The following is a 22,195-nucleotide window of genomic DNA, read 5'->3' on the forward strand; positions in this document are numbered from 1 at the left end:
GAAGGCAGGTGTGAAAGGTGTCGTAGTTAGCAACCTATGATGACATGGTCGTCGCTGCTGCACGTGTTTGACCTTTGAGCATCATATGTTCGGAGTGTACATTTTATTCCACCCATGTGTGTTGAAATTGATGACTCAAGAACCAGTCTGCATCTTTTCAAATCGGATTGAAAGTTTGTACACGTATCTACAGTCTACAGGTGGCTGGCGGCGTCCATGAGGATGTCTATATATATAAGGCCGATCAGAGAGGCAGGGGCAAGCATCCCATGCACGTATGATTAGCTGGGCAGCAAAGCTTGCATTGCCAGCCATGGAGGTCGATAGTGGCAGCATCCTCGCCGCTTACAGCAGCGATGCAGCCATGCTCATTACCGTAGCAATCGTCCTTTTCGTCCTCACGGTGTCAGCGACGAGCAGAAGGGGGGGAGGCAAGCTTCCCCCAAGCCCGCCGGCCCTTCCGTTGCTCGGGCACCTGCACCTGCTCCGGCCGCCTCCGCACCAGGCCTTCCACCGCCTCGTCGGCAGGTACGGCCCGCTGGTGCACCTACGCCTGGGTCCCTCAAACCATGGCGTCGTCGTCGGTTCCGCGGAGGCCGCCCGCGACCTCCTCAAGCAAGAGTCCAGCATCCCGCAGCGGACCCACTCGTCGATCACGCGGCTCTTGGCCTACGACTCGGCCGGCTTCGCCTTCGCGCCCTACGGCGCGCAGTGGCGCTTCATGAAGCGGCTGTGCGTGTCCGAGCTCCTGGGCCCGCGCACCCTGGACCTGCTGCGCCCCGTGCGCGACGGCGAGCTGGCGGCGCTCCTGCGGGAGGCGGCCGCCGCGGCAGGGCGGAGCGGCAGCGTGGACCTGAGCCGCCAGCTCATCGCCATGGCCAACAACGCCATCATGCGCATGACGGCCAGCGCGCTCCCCGACCACCTGACGGAGACGGCGCGGCACTGCGCCAAGGAGGTGACGGAGCTCGTGGGCTCCTTCAACATCGGCGACTACATTGCGCTGTTCCGCCCATTTGATCTGCAGGGGCTCGGCCGGAGGGCGCACGAGGTGCACGCCAAGTTCGACGCCTTGCTTGAGATCTTGATCAAGAAGAAGGAGGAGGCGCGCAGGTCGCCGCCACCGGCAGGACCGGCGCCTGCTAATAACGCCAAGGACTTGCTGGACATCCTCATGGACGCCGCGGAGGACGAGAACGCAGAGGTCAAGCTCAACAGGGAGAACATCAAGGCCTTCGTCCTCGTGAGCCATCGCTCTTATATACATACTATAGCATCATTACGTGTCGTGACTACTGAGTGACCAGATGTCACTTCACCTGATTCTCCGTTTACTTATATATATATATCGCCGCACATGCACGTCCAGGACATCTTCACCGCGGGGTCGGACACAACAGCGACAACAGTGGAGTGGATGCTCGCAGAGCTGATCAACCACCCGGCCAGCCTGGACAAGCTGCGAGCGGAGCTGGACGCCGTCATTGGCAGGTCGCGCCTGGTGGGCGAGGAGGACGTTGCGCAGCTGCCCTACCTGCAGGCGGTGCTCAAGGAGACGCTCCGGCTGCACCCTCCGGCGGTGTTCGCGGTGCGGGAGACCATCGAGACGGTGCACGTCCGCGGCTACACCATCCCACCCAAGACCACCATGTTCTTCAGCATCTACTCCGTTGGGCGTGACCCGGCATTCTGGGAGAAGCCCCTCGAGTTCGACCCGGAGCGCTTCATGCCCGGCGGCGCCAACGAGGGCATGGAAGTGAATGTGCAGAACATGCAGCTCATGCCTTTTGGCGGTGGCCGCCGTGCCTGCCCCGGCATGGGGTACGCCGTTCAGGTCGTGCCGGCGTTCCTTGCCGCGCTGGTCCAGTGCTTTGACTGGGCGGTTCCGCACCAGGAAGGTCGGGAGCTGCCGCAACTGAACATGGACGAAAAGCAGGGCCTCGTCTCTGCTCGGCTTCAGCCCCTCGTGCTCATCCCTACACCACGCATCCATCCTATCCCCATGCCTAGCTCCCTAAACTGAATAAAAGGTCCCTCATCACCTTTTGAAAACAAAATATGATCAACCACACACAATCGACGCACTGCGTGCCCTGCTTTCTCCCCGAAAGACAATTATATATGTAGTGTTTGTATTGTAAGGAATTTTTCTGAACGGTCATTATATAGTGTGTGTGTATTGTAAGCAATTTTTCTGAAGGGTCGGATGGCAAGACCTTTAGCATCTATGTGATCTTTTTTTTTATGAAAGCATCTATGTGATCTAAGTATGGTGTTAATTAAGCCTGTATGGAAGTTTTAATGAAAGCTAAAATGATTTGTCGGTGTCATTGATATGGTGATATATTAAGAGAATATTTTTTCATGATTAATAAACAATTAAAATAAATAATATTTATCCTAATGTGTGCATTTACTTAGTTGCATGGTGGCAGTAACATTTATGCTTACATTTAATTTAAAAATGATACTAGTTGAGTACCTAAACCTTCGGATTTACACCACGGCATTACGATTCACTCCCTATCTAATTCTCCTAATTAGCCATGGGTTTGGAGTTACATCCGTTGTATGCGCTCGCACGCACACCTCTGGGTAAACCACAAAAGGCATGTTGGGCTAAGACATCCCGTTTTGGGACAAGGCCAAGGCCTCTGAGAGATAGCCCTAGGGAGAACAGCCACGATCAAGTCCCACATACTCAGGAACTTGGCAAGAATAGGGAGGCTGCTGCCTTTGAGGTGCGCTAGCAGATCAAGGAAGGCCACGAGAGCCGCCGTATGGTTCTCGCTGAGCTTCCCATTCGAAATATGATAGGTGCTCTGAACCTGACACAAGGGTAGAGCTACAAGGAACTAGGCCCTTCAGGAGCTGTGTCCCCTTGCCCCCTCGAGGCCGTGCCAGCAAATCTCGGCTCAGGGTCACGCCCAGGGCGTGACGCAACGCGACAAGGACGAGCGCGTGGCCACGGTATGAGCACGCTCGGGCCCGCTAGTCAGGCGCTCCCTACATGCATGTGGCCATGTCCTTAGCGTGCAACAGAGGCCACAAGGAAGACGAACCTAGGGAAGGCACAACAACAACTCCAGCTTTCGATGGCTAGCTCTAGGCTTCAACGAAGGATGTCAGAGATGGTTCATGACTGTCGGCCAGGATCAGCAACAAGGGATGGCCGCCAGTGCCAACGACAACTAAAAATTACGACACAAAACCCTCGAATACGATTGCGAACCGCTCTTCTTGTACCTCCAGGCACTCGAGTATATAAGGTTGGGCCGGGACACATGTAGAAAGTGAAGGAGATGGGGTTCCTAATCTTCCGTCAGGTGATGATAACTCCCGTTTTGATGGAACACAAAACGTCGATCCGGCTTTGGATCAAAAGATCCGAACCCTGCAACCTTAGCACCACGACTCGTCTGTTATCGTTTGTGTCACTAATCCACTTAACAATGCCAAGAAGGCTAATCCAGAACACAAGCAAGAACTCAAAAGAAGCAACACAATTAAAGTGACAATTGCAGATATATTTTGAAGCACTCGAAGTTGGGATTTCAGAACTAAAAACTATAACTTTTCAAAGATAGATTAATCTAAGGCAAAACCCAAATCCTAACATGAACAGAGACTAGTGATTATATAGTCCAAGGAGGTGTTAGGGACCCCAAGTCATGTCACTAAGGAGTTCTGACACGTTACAAGGCCCAAACAGCCCAAAAGACGGCCCACAGTACCTTGACAGATTGTAGACGCAGACTTGTTTTGATGATTCCCATTGACTCTGATTGAATTTTGACATGGGACGAGTGCCATTGGTGATATTATGAAATTCTTTCCATCCAAAGGTGGATTGTTGAAAATGGAATCGGTATGCGTCCTGTGTGCATCTGTTTTACTACAGGCTGCTCCTTGAGTCCGAGATGGACTCGAACTTGACATGGATTGGGCCTCCAACTTGGCTTGGATGCGCTTGCTAAACTCCTTGGTGTGTTCTCCATCTCTTTTTGGCATGATCCAACTTGGGCCAGTTTCTCAAAGGTGAATAACAAGCCCATGGTGATGTCGTGGTACCCGACAGTTGAAGATCTTGATGATGTGATATTGATGTGAGACTAGATCCAATTGAAATCCATCAAGTACTCATGGAACTCAAACTAACTCCAGATGAAGGAGTTATGGTCTGACCAATGAAGTATTGTTGGGCCACCGACAAACCGAATTAATGTTGTGCTTTGATGCTCTTGTACCGCAAGATGGGTCTTGAGCATGTTGTATCCATGTCCCATCCATTGTAGAGGCCATAGAAAGTGTATTTCCCATGATGGCATCATCATCATCTATGTTACTAGAAAGAAGCAACATTAGGTGCCAACAAATTCTTAATTATGTTGTTGTGCAAACATACGAATGATCTCATCTTGTCTTTAAGACTAACTTTCATGGATGTATCAATAGATGTCATGTCCTTATTAGAAAGGATCAAATCAAACTGAGATAGATTTAACCCTAGAATAAATAGCTTAGTTCTCTCCTACCATCTCTCTGTCTCTCCTTCCACCATCGTAAGAACTCGACTGAGCATTCTAGCATGAAGAAACCATTGTTGAATGTAGGGTTTAAATTTCCGAACTTGGATAGATCCTTTTGTGTCTTCAGTGGTAAACCACCAAAGTCACACTCATTGACCCACTGATCGAATCACTAATCACTTCAGCAGAATTGAATGCACGTCAGTACTCCTCGTTTGATATTATATATACCTCAATTTTGCTTTATCCGAACCCTAAATTCTCAAACTTTGATCTAGTTTTTGAGAGAAAAATGTATTAACACCTACAAGTTCCAAGGAGAATTTAAGGAATCTAATTTATTTTTAAAATCTTGATTATTTTGTCTATAAATTTGATCAAAGCTAGATAAGTCGGTGTATATCAAAATAAATGTGAGATCTTTCTGTTTTTTAAGGGAATTTGTAGGCTTTGTATATTACAAAGCATACCTTGGGACAATTAATATAAATGCTCCGCCAGAGACATCCAATTACTGTTAGGGCCCATTTGGTTCTTTAGAATTCAATTCATTCTAATAATTATAATTTAGGGACAAATTAGTTAAGCGAATATGGTTCTATATGAAATATATTTATATATTATTGTTAGCTATACAAGGGAGATACTTATATATTGTATTTCTACTGTAGAAAAATGAGTTGAAGAGCATGCTATAAGTTAGAGAGTAGAAACATAGCATGCTCATCTATAGAATCAATTTCTATTTCCCACCCTATCAATTTGAGACAAGCTTATATGTGAAATTTGGAAAGTTGTGGAATATCAAATTCCTAACCAAATGCCTAATCCATTAAGTAGATTTCAATTCCTCCAAAATAAAATGATCCAAACAACCCCTTATTAATATTAAGATGCTCCTAGCTAAATTAAAGGCACACAATTTGCCATTTGTTAAGAGAAACGTTCGAGATCTTCATCACTAGCTACTTCAGAAATAAATTATAGAATTGCCTTGTGTGTTTTTTTTCAAAGAGGGCTGTGATTTTCAGTCGCCCTGAATAGAAGGGCCACGATGGTAAACGTCCTCTAGAAATTGACTTTTAGTTGAATCGATACGCTGGACCGCCTTTAGAAATATAGTTGGGTGCAATTAAATTACAATAAATTAGACAAGGTATGACGTCCAATCTAGTTTTTATTTGGCCTATATGGTGGCCCGTATATGTGCCATGAAACATCATACGGGAGTTTAGTCTCAACCTTGAATTATATATAATTGAGGGTTCGTCAGACCAATATATACGGCTTTGAGAATCTATATCATCAACCTGGACTAATCCTTTTATGCAAAGTGAGAACAAACATAACTGCGGTTGGTGCGACAGGATGGTTACTCATTGTGTAGAGTGGAACTTGTGCATTCATACTCTGGAGTGCTACACAAAGCCAGATGAAGACAACTTTATCAAATTGTTGAACTTGAAGAGATTTAAGACTTTAGCAACATATGATTGTAAAGGTGACTAAAATTATCGTTTTTATAACAATAAAGAAACCATCCACCGTTTCTTCTTTCACTGTCAGGAGCCATAGATGGCCAATGGGCCGGCCCGGCCCGGCACGGCATGCCGGGCCTCCCGCGCCGTGCCTCTTAGGGCCATGGGCCTGGCCTTTGGGCCAAGCACGGCACTATGGGCCATTTTTTGTGCCATGCCGGCCCGCTAAGCACGACTATAATTACGGGTCGTGCTAGCCCACGGGCCGTTACCTTTGCATTCACATAATCAAATAGAATCAATGTCGAAATGTCCAATACATTCACAGTTTCATACTTTCATTTGATTCACAGAATCATACAGATACAGAATTAAAGTCCAAATGTCCGATACATTCATAGTCCAACAGAGATATCAAACTCCAAACTCCAAAGCCAACAGATAACAAAAATAACCAAAATGAGCTATTTAGTGTAATGCTGCCTCATTAAAAACCTTTATAGATAAAACTCACCCTTGTAAAAAACCCAAGAAAGAAAAAAATAGTGCAACCAACTCTTAATTAAGTCTTACGAACTATTGTTCAAATGATAGACAAGTCTTTCACAGTCACTCACTCTTTCACAATCATAGATCACACTCACACTCTCAAGAGTCAAGTCTCAACCTCACTAAGTACCAGGAGCACCACCACCAGCTTCATCTTCATGAAGGTACAAGTTCTGGAATGAGTCTTCCAGCTCTTGGTTGTCAACAGCATGTTGTTCCCTTTTTTCTCTTAACTCCCAGTCCTTTATGCAGGTCAGCATCTCCACAGTCTCTGGTGACAAGCGCCGCCGCTGTTCCTCAATTATCCTACCTATCAAACTGAAACAAGACTCCGAAGAGAGAGTAGATACATGAACTGATATGATATCTCTAGCCATTATAGACAGGATTAGAAATATTAGCTTGTGGTCACGCCACCACAGAAGTAGGTCAAAATCATCCTCATAAGAAGTGACATTGTTACTGTCTAAGTAAGCTGATAGCTCACAAAGAGCAGAAGTAGATGAAGATGAAGTGGCAGGGAGAGGAGAAGGACCAACAACACCTGATCCATGGTCAAAGATTCTTCCCCATGACTGCTTTTTCTTACCTGTATGATGTGATGGTTGTGCAACCCTTTGAGACCTAGCTGCACCAAACTTGCTCTCATATTTGTTAAACAGTTTATACAATTTAGTTTTGATATCAGCATAGTATGAACTGCACTCAGAACCAGTGTATTCACCAAGTAATTGCAGCACATTAAAGAAACCACTCATCTTAACTCTAGGATCATGAATGAATGCATATTAATATAAATTTAATGAATTTAAGCTTCATAGGATATACAATAGCTCTCATATTTTGATCTTTTTCACATGCAAGCAAATGAGAAACAATCTCTAGGATATGGTGTAGAACAAGTGGACTTGTAGGATAATAAACACCAGACAGAACAACAGTGGAGTCATAGAAGAGTTCCAAGAACTCCAATAACTTTTCAGCAAAATACCAATGATTTGTAGTCAACAATTGTGAACCATAATGAGAATTAATGAACACAGAAAAGATATTGTTGCATGGAAGCAAGTGTTTAAGCATCAGGTAAGTAGAATTCCATCTAACATCCAAGCCAAACTTTCTAGGTCTAACACCCTTAGCATTACAGTATTCCTTGAATAATGCAATTCTTTTATTAGAGGAATTTAAGAAGTTAATTGCATTTCTAAAATCTTATGTGTAAGGTTTCAACCTCTTTAATCTAGATTTTACAATGAGATTAATGATATGACAAGCACAACATTGATGTACAAGACTGTACTTACGGTTACTAGGATCCAAAGGATTAGGTGAAGGATCAGGACCCAAGTAACCAGCAAATAGAGGTGTCAAAGTATTCATAGCCTTAGCATTAGACGAAGCATTGTCTAGAGTGACAGAGAAAATCTTGTCAATCAGACAATACTCCTCAACCACAGCAGCAATTCTTTCAGCAATGTTTTCTCTAGAATATTTAACCTCAATCAGCCTAAGACCAATAATCCTTTTCTGTAACTCCCAATCAACATTCATATAGTGAGCAACAACACTAATATAGTCCTCCTTAGCATTACCAGACCAAAAGTCTAAAGTCAAAGCAACAGAAGAAGCAGAAGGCAACACAAAATTCTTAAGCAGATCATGGCGTTCAGTAAACAGCTTACCAATATCTCTAGTGATGGTCTGTCTAGAAACCTTGGCAAACCTAGGGTTATGAGCAAGAACAATACAATCCTACTAGGCCTGTGTCTCACCTATACCTAATGGAAGGTCAAGCCTAGCAATCAACCGACACAATTCAGATCGAGCAATAGCAGGATTATAGTCCCAGTTATGCACAGATCCATCAGGATTGAAAGAAAGCCTATACTGAACCATAGCAACATGATCAGCCTTTTTCCTACAAGATTTCTGGTGCATAATCAAATGGCCAGTGCCAACAGAAGATCAAGCAGACAATTTACTCTTACATATTTTACAGATAGCAACAGTTTGAATCTTTGAACCATTCATAGTCTCATAGATCTCATCAAAATCAACCCAGACACCAGATTTACGCTTACCAAGAGATGAGATACCATCTGTACTGTTGGAGCCGACCGGTGTCCCTGTCGCCGTCGCCGATGGCATCGGCGCCGCCCCTCCACCACCGTCGCCACCATCCAGATCGATCGGAGCAGAGCCGCTACCGACATCGATACCAAACAACACAGTAGCGTCTTCATGGATGTCATCGTCGTCCTCGGGGACCAGCCCTACTGCAATCAGGTCATCGTTGCCGGTGAGTGGATAGACGACATCGTCGTCATCCACCATGGTGACCTCTAGAATCCATCACAGAGAGTTACAAGAAAATTGAGATATAAATCGACTAATTATGTTTTGTTGGATGATCATTTGTATTACAAAACAGTCGATGGAGTTTTGCTTAAATGTTTAAGTCAAGAAGAAGCAAGAATACTGACGGGAGAAGTACATGAAGGAATATGTGGAGCTCATCAATCGGCTTATAAAATGAAATGGGTTATTCGTAGGTCTGGATATTTGTAGCCAACAATATTAGAAGATTGTTTTGAATATTACAAGGGGTGTTAGGATTGTCATCGTTTTGGTAATGTTCAGAAATCACCTACATCAGCTATGAACCCAATAATTAAACCATGGCCATTCCGAGGCTGGGGAATTGATTTGATTGGCCAAGATTTTCCACCTTCATGTAGAGGGCACAAGTTTGTATTGGTAGCAACAAATTATTTTACTAAGTAGGTTGAGGTGATTCCTTTGAAAACAGTAACTTCAAAGAATATAGTTGATTTTGTCAAGGAGCATATTGTTTATCATTTTGGGATTCCTCAAACCATTACTACTGATCAAGGAACAATGTTCACATCAGAGAAGTTTAGAGATTTTGCTGTTAGTATGGGAATTAAATTATTAAATTCTTCTCCTTGTTATCCTCAAGCTAATGGCTAGGTAGAGGCATCCAATCAAATTTTGATTAAGTAGATTAAGAAGAAAATTGAAGAGCTACCAAGGAAGTGGTACCTGACACTTAATGAAGCATTGTGGGCATATAGGATGGCTTGCCATGGATCGATTAAATCATCACCTTATGAGTTAGTATATGGGCATAATGTAGTTCTTCCTTGAGAGATTCAGACTGGATCAAGACGTGTTACATTGCAAAATGATTTGATAGCCAAAGTCTATAAAAACCTTATAATGGATTATTTTGAAAACTTTAGTTGTCTTCGGCTGCGTGCTCTTGAAAATATTGAGGCCAATAAATTAAAGGTTGCAAGGCATTATATTAAAAAGGTCAAGAACAAACAGTTTTGCGAAGGAGAGTTAGTTTGGAAAGTAAGATTGCCGATTGGGTCTAAAGACAGCAAGTTTGGCAAATGGTTGCCTAATTGGTAAGGTCCTTATCGGATTAAATGGTGTGCGCGTTGCAATGCTTATATTTTGGAAATGCTAGAAGGGGAAGAGGAATTTGATAGAGCAATCAATGGAAAATTCCTAAAGAAGTATTATCCTAGCGTTTGGATTAATACTTGATAGCCAATTTGTTTAGTCGTTGGCTTTAATAGCCGGTACCCAGAGGGTATCGCCTTTAGTTCAAAAATCAGCCCTAAGGGAAAAGTCAATACGATATGTATCACCTATAGAGTAAAGACACACACAAAGACAGATTTATATTTCAGTAGATTCTGAAATGCATTCATGAAGAGAAGCAGAAATTTTATTCATTAATAGTTTGTTCCTAGTACACACTAATCAAAAACTTTATTGATTACATCCTAGGTGGATGTAATGTCCACGATGGCCACAGTTGCATCGTCGAAGTCCTTGATCAAGTCCTCGTGCATGTCGAGGTCATTGGCCTTTGGGAAGCCTGGCTCCATGGTGTAGAGCTCATGCCCGGTTTGGACCTGCGCCATAGCCACGGCTACCGCTACGCCGTGGCAGATGCCATGGAGGGTCATCTCCTGGGTGCATGCCGGGATGTCATGCAGGCATTTGATGAGTAAGGGGTCACGGGTATTGACGGCTGCCGTAGCCACATTCGCCGCCAGTTGGAGGTTCTCCAACTACAGCATTAGGGCTGGCAATCATAGAAACAAAGAAACTATCAAGACAAAGATAGAGAAAAAGAACAAAGGTTTTCTTGGGATCCATCTTACCCGCCACCATGGCATCGGACTCAGCCAACAGCGCCCGAGCGGCGATGGTTTCTTCCTCGGCGACAAGGAGGGCGGCTTGAGAGGACTCAAGGCAGATCTCAAGCTGATCATTCTCCTGAGTTGCCTTGGACTAACAGTCCTAGGCTGCCCTCCATTCTTGGACAAAGCGCTGAGCGTCATCGCTGTTGTAGGAGTCAGAGGAGTTCGATGACAAGTCTGGCATGGGGGTGGCAGCAGACTCTGCATTGGAGGGCTCACCAGCCCTGGGAGGAGGAGGAATCTTGTTGTTCAAGACAAACCTATAGACACATCAGAATGTAATCTGTTGATAGGAGTATGAGTCATTTGGTCCTACGTCATACGGCGGAGTTGCTGGCTCGCCGGCATCTCCTCTAGGAGATTTTCTAGCGTGTGCTTACCATGGTTGTCCTCGCCTGCCATGGGTGCTATTAAATCTTAGGAGGAGGAGAGGAAATTGCTATATGGTTTATGAAGATGGAAGGACGCAAGAGAATGAGAGCAGTTGCAAATGTAGATGTGTTTGAGGCTGAAGCCCTTGGTTGGTATTTATAGCCACGAAGGCGAGACGGTAGATATCTTGGGACGTGTGAAAGTAACCCCAATTAGTGGAAGGGAAAGTGACGCTTCACTAATACTGAGGGGAACGTGGCGTTGATAACTGAGAAGGGATTTGAGGGTTTTGTGATAAGAGCTATTTTCATATTCGGTTGGGTCAGAGTGAAGTTAGAAATCAGAAATCGGCTAATTCAAATCGGCTCTTCTAGCCAAATCAAAAAGTACAGTTATCAGCAGGTTTATGTGCTATAGGTATTGGAATCTAAATTACAAGTTAAGAGCATCATGAATTGCTCAGTAGTGCTTTTTGCCAAATAGCATCAACTTCTGTAATTTGTTGTTTGTCTTCTTCGGCTTATCCGAGAATGTTCTCAAGACTAGCTGTGAATGGCATTGCCTTCTTTGACCTTGGTCAGCATTTCTTGCTTCTTCTATTTGATAGCATTGGGGATCTAAATCAAGTTGGACTCATGATGTTCGATGGTGGCTTTCACACTTTTCCAGTTCTTTTTTAAGCTAAGCACACCTAACTCTCAGCTGATTTAGTTCTGGTTCAATTTTGGAATAAGAGTTTTTCAAATTGTCGATCAGTTGTGCTAATTCTTTGGCTTCCTATTTGTTAGAATTCTTTTTGTCCATCAAAGCTTCACAGGTCGATCAGATTTCTTTGAGCCTTTTTCACCTTGGGAGCCTAGTCTTCGATATTGGATATAGGTATCAAGGCTTTAGCAAGATTTGGGGTCAAATTATCCTTGATGGCCAAGAAGATTCTTCTCATTGGGTCTGCATCCTGGACCAAATTGGCTATATTTCCCTCGAGCATTGGCAGCATATCTTTTAGGCATTTTTTGTCTCATCTGATAAAGTCTCTTGGAAAGAAATGGCTGATGAGCTGATCTCACTTTCGTCTATGTATTCTTCAAAGTTGAAGGAGTAGCACAGAGCTGGAGAATTAAGTGCCTACATGAGAACAAAATGAATCTTATTAGAAATGGCAAATAAGTTGACAATTAGATGAATGATGAGGAGGACACAGTACCTTTTCTAGAAGAAGCTCTAGCTGAGGAGAAGGAATAGCCGATGATGTGCCAACATTTTTTCAACATTTGGTTGAATCGGCTCTGGACTTTCGATGCTAGTGTCTATAGGCATCGAGAAGTTTTTAGGTTATATTTATTATAGAAGGACAAGAATGAGCATATGAATTTCTTACCATCAACTGTTTGCTGAGTTGGAGGATCAACGGTTTGAGTATCAGCATCAATAGGATCATCTTCAACTGTTGGGATGTTAGACTTTGCTCTTGTGCAGATGTTTTCTTAGGTGGTGTCTGATAAAGGAGAATGATCAGAGAAGAGTGAGGATTACATAAGATTAAAAGGGTTGAGGAGATACCTTGATAGCATCAAGAGGTGAAGTACAGAGGTTCTTATCTTCTGTCTGTTTTGGGTCTATCAGAAGCATCGGTTATTTCAGTTGTAATTGGCTCATTGGGATGATTAGCCGATGAGAGGTTGGTAGACGCCGATTCAAATGCCTAGGACAATAATTCGGCACCCAAGGCAGATTGAGATGCAATAGTCAATGGCTAGAAGAAAGGAATTGAATTAGAAGTTGGATATCATCTTAAGAGGGAAGATAAGTTAAGTTACCTGAGCAATTGATGATTTTGTTCTGCGAAGTCTCTTTCTAGTGGTGGTTTTCTAAGTTACACCTTGGGTTGTCTTGCGTTTTGAAGACTATATATGAGTATTGTTGGGGCAGCTAGGGGTTTTCATCAACTTTTTCAGAGAGGGTGCAGTTGATCCCATTCTTGAGGCTAGACATGGTGGATAATATTCTATGGGATGCCCTTTCCTATCCACGCTTGGCGGATCAAATTTGGTATCCTGCAAAACAATTCGTTAGATGAATTGATAAGGGAACTTGTTAGATAATCTTTCTAAAAGAAGAAGTAGTAAATTACCTCACTATCAGAAGCAAAATTTTCATCTAGGGCTAGACAGTTGGGATGAGTTGGGCTGTAGAAGCGGTGAGAGTGCCATTCTTGCCACCAGGAATCAAACAAATTTGAGGAGAAGGTAGCTCTTGTCCATTCATGTAGGCAAAGAGAAGGAAGATTTGATCCTAGTTGAAAAACTCTAGAAGCTTCCATCATCTCACTGATACCTTCTATTGGCTTTATAGTGTTCCTAAAGAATAGCCGAGGAGGTAGTTGACCAAGGCCGAATTGACAGGGCCACAAAAGAAGGATTATAGAATTCATAATGTTCAAAGGTTATCTAGGAGAAAAGAACCAATAGCCATTTTGCCACGGCCATGGCGAAATTCGGCTGGCAGTACACAAGGTTTGATAATACAACTAAAAATTGCAGCAGCTATTTCTTATCAGTAACCTGTTTCAAACCAAAATTTGACTAGCAGAACTAGTTCATTGTCTTCATCCTCATCATAATGCAGCCAAGTCAAGATGTTTGCATCAAACCCTCTGAAAATTTTCTTGAAAAGGTGGCCTACATCAACAACAATTGTTATGGCTGAAGCAGCTTCACCATAGTTCATACATTGTCGAGTTCTTTCCTTCTTTTCCTTTGTAATCTTCAGTAAAGTTGGAAGAAGGGAAGTTAGATTCCTAAGATCGGGTCTTACAATCTTATGCATGTATAGATTCAGACATAATTGTATTAACCACCAAGAGCCACTAATAGGTATGCACTAGTTCATCTTTCAGTAATTGAACAGATAGTTGGTGCATCAGGTAATAAGCAGACCCCAGCAGATATTTTCCAAGGCGGATTTCATTGCTGGCTGCTAGACGTTCTGCCATGTATTTATGATTATAAGTTGGTCCGCAAGATAACCAACAGAAGATATTTTTTTCTAGCCACATGTTCAGGAAAGCTACATGCTCTCTTTCATAAACAATCGGTCCATTTTCAATGTGGTTCAGAATATAACTTGTCCATCCTGTGTAGTCTGATATTTTGGCTAATCTCTTGCACCCAGCACTTAAGAAATTATAGAGTTGCATTGATCCTATTATTCTAAGGCCAGTCAACATCTAAATATTGGCCAAAGTGATGGTCATTGGACCATGACAAAAAACAAAAGCATTCAAAGTGTTGGACCAAAAGTACGATGCAGAAATCAGAAGTGAGTCATTCCTCTCCATTCCAGACAGTGAGAGTGTTAGGCATTAATTCAAGTCATAAATTTCCCAATCTCCAGTCTTTTTCTCTGATATCCTATGGAACCAATCCCTCCATCCCTTAGGCATTTTGGGCCAGTTTCTAAAGAGAGTTTTGGTCTTTCAAGAAGACAAATCTACTACAGATTGTTTGAAGGGGATTCAGTTGGTTTCTTGATTGATGAAATCGAATGGATCAAGGTCACCCATGGGTCCAAGATAATAGGCATTAGGAATAACAGCTGATGGAATCATAATTTTGTTCCTCATTTCCTAGAAACGAATTGGGATGAATATAAGAAAAAAGAAAATACAGAGTAGCGGCTAACACTTGAAAGGTAGAAGTTTGAAGGCATACCTCAGGAACGTGATCGCTGGTTGTCATTGAAGTCAAAATGGATCTGAATCTGAGGAAGGTTACTTGAATGACAGCTTGGTAGAGTAGAGGATTTGCTACGGTTAAGGCTTTGGTGGTGGTGGCTTTGGCTGTTGAAGTTTGTTTGAGAAAGAAGGAGAAAGTAAGCAGGCCGAGCGAATTGAAAATGATATTGTTGGGGTATTATATTGACTTTGGCCCGAGTAGTCACGAGCCATGCGATTATTTTGGAATGAGTGGTTGCAACACGGGGAACAGATGAAAAGGAATTTTGGAATGAGTGTTTACACCAAAATTTTGGGAAGAAGAACACGGGAACTCGAAGCTTCTAGGATTGTGTCATCAAGGAATCGATTGGATGAGAATCAGTATCAGCTGATTTAGATGTAATATCAGGATCGGCTATTTTATGGATGACGTCAGCAGATGGCGTCAATGGGCTATACTTGAGTGGCGCTAGGGAGATGTGTCGGACTCTACGAATAAGGAAAATTCAGGGTCGAAGTTATTATTAAGTTAGGAAGTTTTCTTTTATTCCAAGAATTGTAATGAGTCGTATTTAAGTAGGATTCATGTTTAGGTTCTGGGTATAAATATTAGACCCTGGTTATTGTAAAAGGGAACGAACATTCGATTAATATAATCTTTCTGGCTTTCGCCGTCGTATTAGTAGGAGTACTGTAGATCTTGGTGAGTTCTTTAGCAAACAGGGCTGCATTGACTGATCGACCTCTAGCTTGCTTATGAGTACCGTCACTTCTTGTATTGTGCTTGTAAAGCTGCATCAGCTGATTGATCTTTTATGAGCCATAATATAAGTTAGTTATCCATCTGTTTCGTAGTTTGTAAGGCTACATCAGCTGATTGATCTCTTACGAATCATAATATAGATCAAAGTTATCGATCTTGTGTTAAATAACTTGTTGTTTAATACAATATCACAAGTTATCGAATCTGCTAAGATTAGTAGGATTTCCTTGTTATTTTTGGTTGATTCACCGGCTATCGATCTTGTTATAATTAATGTTTTCTTAATTATAACAAAACCACCTGATTGAGATAGATCGGCATCATATCATCTTAATTGGTCGTCTTCTAGTCTGGTCACGCTTTAAATCATATGATTGATGGCTTAATTCTGGTAGATCGGCTGTTCTATTTCTATTTCAATCAAACATAGTATGCATTCAAAGACATGTTTCAATCTTGAATAAACTCATTAGTTAATGAGACCTAATCTAATGACACTACCATAACTGCATCGATCCGGTTGAACCTCACTGGTAAGACTTTACATTAGAAATTATCAATTAGTGGTCTTGTTCATGATCAAGATATGTACTCTGTTTGTTTGCTATGGCTGCATCGGCTATTTTAGCAGATTTGCCTATACTCTGACGCATATAGTATGTTTTCATGAATCTATCAACATATAAATGGTTTTATAGATTCTTTGGCTTTAGTTTGTTATCATTATCATAGCTGCATCGATCCGATCGAACCTCACTGTTGATGATAATAGATTAGATTCAAACTGTTTGTAGATTTATTTATACTAGACAGTCGATTTGTCCACATGTTATACTTATTTCATGGATACGCTGGATATCGACTATTTAGTCGATAGCCTCATTGAATCGGCTATATAGCCGTACATTTGGAACTATTTGGTGCAACACCAACATGTTCGACCTTAAATTACTAATAAGATTTTCTCTCCTTGTCAATTGCAGATCAATTTTACTGGCACATCGTTGGGTTTTCAGAATCGACTGGTTCTGTGTTGAAGCCAAGCAGATCTCTGGTCTCGTTCCAGTCAGATCTTCTGGCTTGCTGTGTGTTGATCACATCGTCACATTTTTGTGTCAACAGCTCCACCGTAACCGACCGGCAGTGAATATGGTGGTTCTACTGTATGGCTCCGGCGAGGTCATAGGCGCAACAGGGAGCCACGGAGAGGGATAGGATATGGAACCAGGAGCTTGCTTACCCCTTAGATAAGCTTGTGCGGGTGCTCTTGACGACGTCACAATAGCGGAGGCATAGATCAGCGGTGACGGCGACAAGCTAGGGTTTGGGAGCTTAGATGATGATTCAAGGCGTGGGTGTAGGTGAGTTGGGGCTCAGGATGGAAAGAGGAAGATCGAGCCTGATATCGATCGGCAAAGGAAATGAAAGAAAAGAGAAGACAGGCTGCAGGGGCTGGATCGCCAATGAGAGAGCGGAGAAAGTCCTGGGCTAGGCTTGCTCCACTCGCCGTGAACTCGGCCGTCCTGGTAGGCTTCCGTGCAAGAGAAAGACCGAGGGAGGGAGTGTGCGGCTGTGGATGGCTAGGCCGAGCTGAGGCCGATGGGTTGGAATGGTGCTGCGCGGTGCGCATAAGGTGAAAAAGGTCTCGGGCCAGCTTTCTCCTACACAGGTTAGAAAAGAGTAAGTGAGGAGAAAAGAAAAAGAAAATGTTTCCTTTTATTTCAAAGCCATCAAACGAAAATCCTTTGCAAAGTAATTTTCAAATATTTCAAATTTGAAAAATAAAATTTATTATTTATTTTTATGTAAACTCATTTTATAGTAGATTTAAACCAAGTTATATTTAAAAAAATTTAAATCTTTCATAAATCCCATTTTACAAACCATTAATGTATTATTTAAATCATATTTTCATATACTTTTGAAATCCAACTTAAACTCATTTTGAGAACTTGTTTTGAAACAAAATCTCTGAAAAGAGAATAAAACCAATTTATGGCTTTGACTTATTTTATAAATTCATTTTTTCCCCAAATTAAATTATGCAACCGGCATGAATGCAACACCACTAACAAAATGATTTCTAAAAACAATTGTAAAAGCATTTTGTTTAACATGTTTGCAAGCAAACAAACTAAAGATAACAATTTTTAATAAAAATCATTAATTCATTTATTTTATATGTGTTTTCTATTCACACCCCAAAACCAAAAATTTTGGGTGGTGACAACGATTATACGAATAGATCAAGTCAAACTCGACACAGGTGGCTCCCATCTAGGCTGATCCCAGGCTGCTAACTAGCTAGTACGATACTCTGTATATATGGGAAAATATTTTATACTCCCAGAGTGTAGTTACTTTGGTGCACTACTATAATTGTCTAGTGCGTTATATATATATATACATGTTGTGCACTATATATATCTGGATAATTATAAAACTCACAGCCGGTTGTGGTATTAAGCCGGTAGTGACACTCACCAATTCACTAGCAGGTGTGGCATTGATCCAGAGTGATATCATGATATCACTATCAGTTCATGCTTTAATCCCGCAGTGACACTTATGATGTCACTATTGGTTCATGGATGCTTTAATCCGATAGTGCCACTCATTGGTATCGCTGCCAGTTTGAAAACAGCAGTGATAAGACGTCCCATCACTGCCGATTATCCTCTACCAGCAGCAATTCTGGCGATGATGGGGGCTCTGACCAAGTAGTGATGGGGGTTCTGATATAGTGCCACTGCTTGAGTTCATTTGACCAATCTCGGTTGGAATTTCATCAGAGTTTGATTTGGCAACATAACTACATAGATGTAAATGAAACTCTCTTGGCTATATTCCATTTCTAAATGATTCATAGAAATAAATGTCTATGAAACAAAAAAAAAAACTATGCATTAAGAGTGATTGTTTTATCCATATTTTATTGTGTTCTACATTTTAGAAACAACGCTATCAAATTAACTCTCTTCTGAGAATGGTTATTGCATCGATGCTTAAGTTACGCCCATGCACTAGAGAAGGCAGGTGTGAAAGGTGTCGTAGTTAGCAACCTATGATGACATGGTCGTCGCTGCTGCACGTGTTTGACCTTTGAGCATCATATGTTCGGAGTGTACATTTTATTCCACCCATGTGTGTTGAAATTGATGACTCAAGAACCAGTCTGCATCTTTTCAAATCGGATTGAAAGTTTGTACACGTATCTACAGTCTACAGGTGGCTGGCGGCGTCCATGAGGATGTCTATATATATAAGGCCGATCAGAGAGGCAGGGGCAAGCATCCCATGCACGTATGATTAGCTGGGCAGCAAAGCTTGCATTGCCAGCCATGGAGGTCGATAGTGGCAGCATCCTCGCCGCTTACAGCAGCGATGCAGCCATGCTCATTACCGTAGCAATCGTCCTTTTCGTCCTCACGGTGTCAGCGGCGAGCAGAAGGGGCGGAGGCAAGCTTCCCCCAAGCCCGCCGGCCCTTCCGTTGCTCGGGCACCTGCACCTGCTCCGGCCGCCTCCGCACCAGGCCTTCCACCGCCTCGTCGGCAGGTACGGCCCGCTGGTGCACCTACGCCTGGGTCCCTCAAACCATGGCGTCGTCGTCGGTTCCGCGGAGGCCGCCCGCGACCTCCTCAAGCAAGAGTCCAGCATCCCGCAGCGGACCCACTCGTCGATCACGCGGCTCTTGGCCTACGACTCGGCCGGCTTCGCCTTCGCGCCCTACGGCGCGCAGTGGCGCTTCATGAAGCGGCTGTGCGTGTCCGAGCTCCTGGGCCCGCGCACCCTGGACCTGCTGCGCCCCGTGCGCGACGGCGAGCTGGCGGCGCTGCTGCGGGAAGGCGGCCGCCGCGGCAGGGCGGAGCGGCAGCGTGGACCTGAGCCGCCAGCTCATCGCCATGGCCAACAACGCCATCATGCGCATGACGGCCAGCGCGCTCCCCGACCACCTGACGGAGACGGCGCGGCACTGCGCCAAGGAGGTGACGGAGCTCGTGGGCTCCTTCAACATCGGCGACTACATTGCGCTGTTCCGCCCATTTGATCTGCAGGGGCTCGGCCGGAGGGCGCACGAGGTGCACGCCAAGTTCGACGCCTTGCTTGAGATCTTGATCAAGAAGAAGGAGGAGGCGCGCAGGTCGCCGCCACCGGCAGGACCGGCGCCTGCTAATAACGCCAAGGACTTGCTGGACATCCTCATGGACGCCGCGGAGGACGAGAACGCAGAGGTCAAGCTCAACAGGGAGAACATCAAGGCCTTCGTCCTCGTGAGCCATCGCTCTTATATACATACTATAGCATCATTACGTGTCGTGACTACTGAGTGACCAGATGTCACTTCACCTGATTCTCCGTTTACTTATATATATATATCGCCGCACATGCACGTCCAGGACATCTTCACCGCGGGGTCGGACACAACAGCGACAACAGTGGAGTGGATGCTCGCAGAGCTGATCAACCACCCGGCCATGCCTGGACAAGCTGCGAGCGGAGCTGGACGCCGTCATTGGCAGGTCGCGCCTGGTGGGCGAGGAGGACGTTGCGCAGCTGCCCTACCTGCAGGCCGGTGCTCAAGGAGACGCTCCGGCTGCACCCTCCGGCGGTGTTCGCGGTGCGGGAGACCATCGAGACGGTGCACGTCCGCGGCTACACCATCCCACCCAAGACCACCATGTTCTTCAGCATCTACTCCGTTGGGCGTGACCCGGCATTCTGGGAGAAGCCCCTCGAGTTCGACCCGGAGCGCTTCATGCCGGGCGGCGCCAACGAGGGCATGGAAGTGAATGTGCAGAACATGCAGCTCATGCCTTTTGGCGGTGGCCGCCGTGCCTGCCCCGGCATGGGGTACGCCGTTCAGGTCGTGCCGGCGTTCCTTGCCGCGCTGGTCCAGTGCTTTGACTGGGCGGTGCCGCACCAGGAAGGTCGGGAGCTGCCGCAACTGAACATGGACGAAAAGCAGGGCCTCGTCTCTGCTCGGCTTCAGCCCCTCGTGCTCATCCCTACACCACGCATCCATCCTATCCCCATGCCTAGCTCCCTAAACTGAATAAAAGGTCCCTCGTCACCTTTTGAAAACAAAATATGATCAACCACACACAATCGACGCACTGCGTGCCCTGCTTTCTCCCCGAAAGACAATTATATATGTAGTGTGTGTATTGTAAGGAATTTTTCTGAACGGTCATTATATAGTGTGTGTGTATTGTAAGCAATTTTTCTGAAGGGTCGGACGTACGGCAAGACCTTTAGCATCTATGTGATCTTTTTTTTTATGAAAGCATCTATGTGATCTAAGTATGGTGTTAATTAAGCCTGTATGGAAGTTTTAATGAAAGCTAAATTGATTTGTCGGTGTCATTGATATGGTGATATATTAAGAGAATATTTTTTCACGATTAATAAACAATTAAAATAAATAATATTTATCCTAATGTGTGCATTTACTTAGTTGCATGGTGGCAGTAACATTTATGCTTACATTTAATTTAAAAATGATACTAGTTGAGTACCTAAACCTTCGGATTTACACCACGGCATTACGATTCACTCCCTATCTAATTCTCCTAATTAGCCACGGGTTTGGAGTTACATCCGTTGTGTGCGCTCGCACGCACACCTCTGGGTAACCACAAAAGGCATGTTGGGCTAAGACATCCCGTTTTGGGACAAGGCCAAGGCCTCTGAGAGATAGCCCTAGGGAGAACAGCCACGATCAAGTCCCACATACTCGGGAACTTGGCAAGAATAGGGAGGCTGCTGCCTTTGAGGTGTGCTAGCAGATCAAGGAAGGCCGAGGAGAGCCGCCAGTATGGTTCTCGCCGAGCTTCCCATTCGAAATATGATAGGTGCTCTGAACCTGACACACGGGTAGAGCTACAAGGAACTAGGCCCTTCAGGAGCTGTGTCCCCTTGCCCCCTCGAGGCTGTGCCAGCAAATCTCGGCTCAGGGCACGCCCAGGGTGTGACGCAACGCGACAAGGACGAGCGCGGCCACGGTATGAGCACGCTCGGGCCCGCTAGTCAGGCGCTCCCTACATGCATGTGGCCATGTCCTTAGCGTGCAACAGAGGCCACAAGGAAGACGAACCTAGGGAAGGCACAACAACAACTCCAGCTTTCGACGGCTAGCTCTAGGCTTCAACGAAGGATGTCAGAGATGGTTCATGACTGTCGGCCAGGATCAGCAACAAGGGATGGCCGCCAGTGCCAACGGCAACTAAAAATTACGACACAAAACCCTCGAATACGATTGCGAACCGCTCTCCTTGTACCTCCAGGCACTCGAGTATATAAGGTTGGGCCGGGACACGTGTAGAAAGTGAAGGAGATGGGGTTCCTAATCTTCCGTCAGGTGATGATAACTCCCGTTTTGATGGAACACGAAACGTCGATCCGGCTTTGGATCGAAAGACCCGAACCCTGCAACCTTAGCACCACGGCTCGTCTATTATCGTTTGTGTCACTAATCCACTTAACCATGCCAAGAAGGCTAATCCATAACACAAGCAAGAACTCGAAAGAAGCAACACAATTAAAGTGA

General features: G+C 44.4%; 1 protein-coding gene and 1 pseudogene across 1 annotated transcript; both read left to right on the top strand.

Moving 5' to 3' along the window:
- The first annotated feature begins 293 nt into the window (after window positions 1-293).
- Window positions 294-2,272, top strand: LOC136501989 (cytochrome P450 93G2-like). Its single transcript, XM_066497486.1, has 2 exons — window positions 294-1,243; window positions 1,370-2,272. The coding sequence occupies exons 1-2, from the start codon at window positions 314-316 to the stop codon at window positions 2,021-2,023; spliced, it is 1,584 nt and encodes a 527-aa protein (XP_066353583.1). The 5' UTR covers window positions 294-313; the 3' UTR covers window positions 2,024-2,272.
- A 16,699-nt stretch (window positions 2,273-18,971) lies between these two features.
- On the top strand, window positions 18,972-20,972 carry LOC136502080 (cytochrome P450 93G2-like; annotated as a pseudogene).
- The last annotated feature ends 1,223 nt before the right edge of the window (window positions 20,973-22,195 follow it).

The sequence above is a fragment of the Miscanthus floridulus genome, chromosome 13 (genome assembly GCF_019320115.1).
Source record: "Miscanthus floridulus cultivar M001 chromosome 13, ASM1932011v1, whole genome shotgun sequence".
Classification (NCBI taxonomy): domain Eukaryota; kingdom Viridiplantae; phylum Streptophyta; class Magnoliopsida; order Poales; family Poaceae; genus Miscanthus; species Miscanthus floridulus.

Excerpts from the sequence above, each read along its gene's own strand:
- LOC136501989 (XM_066497486.1), top strand. The coding sequence starts at position 314 with ATGGAGGTCGATAGTGGCAGCATCCTCGCCGCTTACAGCAGCGATGCA. Across the intron at positions 1,244-1,369 it reads ACATCAAGGCCTTCGTCCTC|GACATCTTCACCGCGGGGTC; the intron begins GTGAGCCATCGC and ends ATGCACGTCCAG.